This window comes from Onychostoma macrolepis, chromosome 01, assembly GCF_012432095.1.
Source record: "Onychostoma macrolepis isolate SWU-2019 chromosome 01, ASM1243209v1, whole genome shotgun sequence".
NCBI classification, from domain to species: Eukaryota; Metazoa; Chordata; class Actinopteri; order Cypriniformes; family Cyprinidae; genus Onychostoma; species Onychostoma macrolepis.
Genome location: NC_081155.1, coordinates 16557518 through 16563703, shown reverse-complemented (window position 1 = coordinate 16563703; position 6186 = coordinate 16557518). Strand labels below are relative to the sequence as shown.

At 36.6% G+C, this 6186-nt stretch overlaps 1 protein-coding gene across 3 annotated transcripts; it reads right to left on the bottom strand.

Annotated features, from left to right (window-relative positions):
- Window positions 1-2475: 2475 nt before the first annotated feature.
- c01h19orf67 (chromosome 01 C19orf67 homolog) lies at window positions 2476-5973 on the bottom strand. 3 transcript variants are annotated; one of them, XM_058777643.1, is made up of 9 exons: window positions 5817-5973; window positions 5657-5740; window positions 5362-5505; window positions 5112-5286; window positions 4882-5026; window positions 4699-4799; window positions 4337-4519; window positions 2891-3064; window positions 2476-2625 (listed from the first exon to the last, which is right to left on the bottom strand). In XM_058777643.1, exons 3-9 carry the CDS (start codon window positions 5462-5464, stop codon window positions 2481-2483), a joined length of 1026 nt encoding a protein of 341 aa, XP_058633626.1. In that variant the 5' UTR covers window positions 5465-5505; window positions 5657-5740; window positions 5817-5973; the 3' UTR covers window positions 2476-2480. The 3 variants fall into 3 exon arrangements, with proteins under 3 accessions (XP_058633626.1, XP_058633618.1, XP_058633634.1); XM_058777635.1 differs by lacking the exon at window positions 5817-5973 and having other exon boundaries at window positions 5657-5810; XM_058777651.1 differs by lacking the exon at window positions 5817-5973 and having other exon boundaries at window positions 5112-5283; window positions 5657-5810.
- Between the last annotated feature and the right edge of the window lie 213 nt (window positions 5974-6186).

The window sequence follows — 6186 nt, the reverse complement described above, 5'->3', positions numbered from 1 at the left end:
GGACTATCACCATCTTGCTCTCTGTTTGGTTCGTCTTCCTCCTAAGAGTTATTCTAGTGCAGTGAGCTTTCATTTGCACTCCCCACCCATCCAAAAGCAATGGAACACTACAAGTCCATACTTTTATGTCACTAAAACAACCTCCCTGCCAAACTGATCAGCCATATCTGACCTGCCCTCATGCCAGAAGGCCATTTCCTTAAGGTTTAATGGAGATGTCAGGCTGGCTTGAACTAAATTATATTTCTCTTAGTCATTATTGAGCCCTCTACCCACAATGCAGGCAAGATGCCAACTCGATGACTGAGCAAGTTAAAACAAAATGGGCTCCTTTCTCCGACTTCTTGGAGCAGAAGATCTTTAAAAACGATAAATCCTTGAGGTAAATCGAAACCAGCAGGTTTAAAATTCAAGATCAAGCAGGCTTTTTTTCTTTCTTGCACTATGATTACAAAAACCCAAACTGGTTTAACTCTTGTTCAATAGCTCAACATGCTTTAGTGCTTGTGCATTCTACTGTTTGACACAAGATTTGCAGGATTAACTACAGAGTGAAGGAGAGTATTTTGAAGTAAATTTTGCTGAATCGACAACTGTAGTTGTTCCAAATGAAATGTTTAATTCTTTGAGTAATTGTGATAACTGTAAAATAGAAGACAGTATTACAAATTTTCCAAAGCATGCACAGGTTCAAAGACCATCTTTGGTCTAAACCTTATCTTCAAGAAGCATGACATACAAAGTCATTTTTCCTCAAGTATATGCACTGCTGTAACATTTGAAAAATCGCCGACACTAGAACCTTTGCCACTGTAGATTAATGCATTACAGGGATTTTTAATTATATTATTAATTATATTTTTAGTGATACAGGAAAAACTGTGCAGCTACATCAGATGATAATCTTTACTGTGAACCTTCTGAACACTGTGCCTCCCTTACCTGTCCGAACTATGAATGATTAGTATCTATTTGAGGAACAAGGAGCAGCTCTCATAACAGCACTCATGCAGTTTAAATGAAGTTTTCTGGTTTGCTGTGCCTGAGGTTGACTCCCATGTTTAGAGGGCTGGAAGGACTTTTTGCTAAATAAGCACTCTCATACACTGTGTCAGATTAGTCTCCCAAGTTTACTGTCCCTACTTTGGTTGGAGAAATTGGTTGGTCTTATCTAGTAGTATGAATTTTATTATTATTATTATTTTTTTTTTAAGTACTCTGCACTGTTCTGTCTCTGTCTTTCTCTGCCACCACAAACAAACAAACAAACAAAAATAAATAAATCTGAATTATTGGAATACAAAGAATATTCTAAAGAAAATGGAAATCAATAGGTCACATTATGAATAGGCCTAACATGTTCACCTAAATTTAACTTATAATACTTATAACGATAATGTTATATAAACATTGATGTTTGTGAGTCCGGTGAGGAGTTTTGTTTGTCACATATCTGACTGAATGAATTGACTGATCGTAGCCCAGTGGAATATTAAAGCACAATTTGATTATTGGAGCCCCTATTATCTTTTTTGTCGTGCGTGATGGTGCATGTATATTATTTTAAAGGGACAGTGATAGTCTGTTTAGTGTATTATGAAGAGAGATTACTGTTTTAATTTCACTTGTACTGTACTGTTGTACTGCCTATTTGTCTAGTGCTGTGAAGTAGTTTAGAGACTGTATAGTACTGTGTTTGACACTGTAAATGTAGGAGCATTTATTTAAATCAAACTTTTTTTTAGAGTATATCAAAGGAACCGCTTTACATTTTATAATCAGGGAACACAGGGATTCCAGGTAGATTCTGACTTTCACTGTATTTTGGCTTAACTACTGTTGTATAACTTGACATATCACAGATACAAATACCATACAGGGAAAGCTACTGTATAGACACACAAACCCGCAGTTAAAAAAATGCACTGAGAATAGCTTTGACTGGGCCGATTTACAATAAGACATAATAAGGAATACAACAGCGTTATTCATAATGCTCTGCCCTCTCCACTGATCTTTACCATGTTTTCCAACAACTGTGCAGAGACATAACTGCTTCTGTGTGGTACATATTCCAGCTTTTATTGTGTATATTTTTGTAATTTATTACTTTGAAAGGAAGGATTGTTTTATTTCTTTGTTTTACAGAGAAAAGTAGGCAGTGGGCCTTGACTGCCAGCAGGTTTTATTTCTGGATTTTGTAACGGACTACTTGGATGGCCACTGTATTTTAATGTTTTAATGAAAAATAAAGTTGGTTTGACATTTAATCTTGGAATTTTTACTCTGTTTAACGAGTTTCCCATCACTAGTGTAAATGATTTACCACATAACAAATAAACATGGCACAACACCACCAACAATAACAGCCATGAACTAAAAAACGTTGCAAAAATTTTAACTTTGATCTGTACTCGCATCTGATATGAATAAACCAAATGCTCTATCCAGAATGGGTGAGGCCCTAAGTGAGCACCACCTCATGTTTTCATGCCAAATGTCCCATCTGTTTCCTGAGACAGCAGCACCCCCAGCAGGCAGTCTGTGGCAGTGCAGGAAGAAGGCTCCTCACTTCCCAGACACATCAGCTGCTCGTGCTGACCACAAGGAACTGAACACAGCACCCTACAAAACATACACAGAATGAATTTTTCATCTAGGTTTAATTGTTATTTCTAAGTTACATATTGCCTAATAGTTAACCTCAAAATGATTTCTAATTGGATGTGTGCTTATATAGGATTAGCTTTGGTTTTTGACTTATTGTGGAAAATAGAAACTGTAGCAACAGTGTGTATGGTTAGATACTAATATAAGTAACTGTAACTCATTAAATCGTTGTTTTCTCCATCTTTTCCTATTAAACTGAAGGTAGTTAAAAATACATTACCAATCAGTGATGTCCTTTGTGTCTGGATCAGGGTATGTCTGAATCCACCGGCCAATAGACCAAATCCTCTCTACTCTACTCTCTCTCTCCGTTTCTGTATTTTCTCCCTTGCGCCTTCCGTCTCCATCCTTATCTTCTGCTGCCTCAATGACATCCTCGCAGCACAGGAAGTAACTGTGAAGGTAGGAAATGGTTGATGTAAAGGTATAGATATGGCATTATCCCCTGCCAAAATGAGGCTCTCGTTTTCATGATTATCCTGAGGTTTTATTGGCATTTAGAGTGTACTTTTACTTTCTTGGTGTCAATAAGCTAAGATGTAATACATAAGCTGTTCTTATTTCTACACTGTCATTTTAGTTTCCCTCTGCATATGCTAATTATTACACCACCCTGAGTCATATTTGCTGAATAAAATCCAATACTTGTCTCTTACTAATTTTGGGCCACTGATTCCAAAAATAGTGCCTGTTTTACTCTAGCACATCATACTTTCTCACAAAATATGGTGTGCCTTTGGTAGCATTTTTGCTTCAGACAACCATTTGTAAGGTGAAGTCTCGTATTATCCCTTAATCACCAGAAAAACTTCCTCTGAGCCAGGTCATAATTATTTGTTCAATTCTCAGCTCATTTTCACATGCATGAACGATTTCAAAGACTCCTTTTTTCCACTCCTTTGCAGGACTGCAAGTTACATTATACATTTTGAATGCTTCTTTTTGTCATTTGGACAGGGCATTAAGGCTGATATATATATGTGTGACCCTGGACCACAAAACCAGTCTTAAGTCGCTGGGGTATATTTGTAGCAATAGCCAAAAATACATTGTATGGGTCAAAATTATAAATTTTCATTTTATGGCAAAAATCATTAAGATATTAAGTAAAGATCATGTTCCATGAAGATATTTAGTAAATTTCTTACTATAAATGTATCAAAACTTCATTTTCGATTAGTAATATGCATTGCTAAGAACTTCATTTGGACAACTTTAAAGAAGTTTTTCTCAATATTTAGATTTTTTTTGCACCCTCAGATTCCAGATTTTCAAATAGTTGTATCTCGGCCAAATTTTGTCCGATCCTAACAAACCATACATCAATGGAAAGCTTATGTATTCAGCTTTCAGATTCAATTGTGAAAAACTGACACTTAAGACTGGTTTTGTGGTCCAGGGTCACACACACACATACACACACACATATATATATATATATATATATATATATATATATATATATATATATATATGTATGTGCAAAATCAGCAGAAACTTTTTTCAAGAAGCAGGGCTGTGTTATTACCTAATAATAACAATTATTATTGTGTATAATAAATAAATTCTAAATAAATAAAATGGGCATTCTCCTTTTCCTTTTTTTTTTACAAAGAAATGGAAGAATTCCTTTCTAAAAGATTCTCTCTGACTAAATCTCACTTACAACTCTGCACTGTCATATGTCTGTCCTTCTCCTTCTCCATCTATCTGTCGCTCCACATTCCAGCGCATACGTTTGTATAGGCCAGTACTGGCTGATGCGAGAAAGGGGGTAGGGCAACAGTACCGGAAGATTGACAGCTTCATGTTGTCTATTTGACACTGGCCAATATAGAAGTGAGAGATACTGTAAAAAAAGATACATAGTAAAAATCTGCAACAAAGTAAAATAATAATAGTAATAGAAATATCCCAATGTGGAATCCTACTTATACTAAAATCAGGCCTTCCTTTTGTGCTAATAAAGGATCACCTTCATTTCTATACCTGCCTAAGTTTTGTCTGTGATTTATAATCGGTTTATACCTCAGTGGATCAGATTCCTCCAGTGAGAAGAAACTGAAGGAGGCGTACAGCAACACCAGCTGTTCCAGACGAGAACACAGTTGCTGAGAAAAGTGCAAAAGCTGTGATGGGATACAAATACAGTAAATATGTGGATTCTTGCAGTTTGTGGCGTAAGATGTGCAGAATAAATCAGTTTCTCACTTGTGCGCGTATATATGTGGACAGAGGTGGACGGAAGGGGTTGGAGTTTCTGGCTGTGGACTCCAGGTAAGTGAAGTACGGCTGACAAGTTTGCAAAAACATGGGGACAATATGGGCAAACCCATAATTCTGGAGGCACTCTCGACTAAAACACAAAAAAATATTTGACTGTTAAAAAAATGACCAAAAAAAATCTAAATGTTTTTTTTTTTTCTAGATCTTAAAAGCACCTCCATAAAAGCTGTGTTTGAAACTCATCCGCCTTGTTCAGCAAGTACTCAAGTTGCCTTTCAATGGGAGAGATTTTTTCATCCATAATTCTCTTATCCCGAGTCTCTGCGTCTTCTGCGCCTTCAACTAAGAAACACCTCTCATCACCGAACGAGGGCGCCATTGCATTGCCTTCTGTAAACAAGAGCAATATAATGTGTATCAGTGTGCTGGGTTTTGGGAATAATTACATTTGCCCCCCTTCATTACCTTCAAGAGTCTGTGTATTCGTTTCTAATTCTGTCAGAGACCGGGATGCTTCATTTTCTTCGGATAGTGAAGACTTCAACGTCGCATGTTCTGTGATATCCATGACTTAATCAATCCAGCACGAAGCCATGAAATAAATAAGCTCTGTGAGAAAAAAGTATGTAAAAATAATACATTTTAAAGTGATTGAGAACTGCACCGTTGCGACACAATCGATAATCGCCTGTAAATTAGCCTAGTAACGTACACGTGACAGAGATAAGCAATATTATGTTTTTTTTTAAATATGTCATACCTGTAATTTCACAAACTTTGACGGCTAATTGTTGACTTTGTCCATTAATGTAAGTCTGTGCACTGTATTTTACCAGTGACTAACCTAATAAACAAAAAAATAAGGTTAACTGCGCCAAACTGTGGTGATTAAGAAGACTGAGTGAAGTAGGCCTACTTACTATAACCATATTTGTATTTCCTCAACCGTTGGAAGACCACTCCTTATGACCATATTTGTATTTCCTATTCTGATCCTGGTGGGACTACCTTTTTTTCTTCAACGCGGAAGTAAGCCTATGGGTGAGACTTCCGGTTCATTAGCCGCTACAGGGAAATAACGAGAATAACAACGTGCAGTAAACGGTAAAACTGTTTGCACTACAAACCAGTGTGTTCATAATTAAGATAATACATTAAAATAATATGGTAAGACACACCAATCAGCAGTAAAACTAACTGCTTTGTACAGCTAAAAATAGCTGGACGCGATGAGACCAGAAGCCAGTCCCATAAAATTTACAAATGGCCGCGCCCATTTTTACGGGAAGA

Excerpts from the sequence above, each read along its gene's own strand:
- c01h19orf67 (XM_058777643.1), bottom strand. The coding sequence starts at position 5,464 with ATGGATATCACAGAACATGCGACGTTGAAGTCTTCACTATCCGAAGAA. Across the intron at positions 5,027-5,111 it reads CAAACACAGCTTTTATGGAG|TCGAGAGTGCCTCCAGAATT; the intron begins GTGCTTTTAAGA and ends TTTGTGTTTTAG. Across the intron at positions 4,520-4,698 it reads GAGGAATCTGATCCACTGAG|TATCTCTCACTTCTATATTG; the intron begins GTATAAACCGAT and ends CTTTTTTTACAG.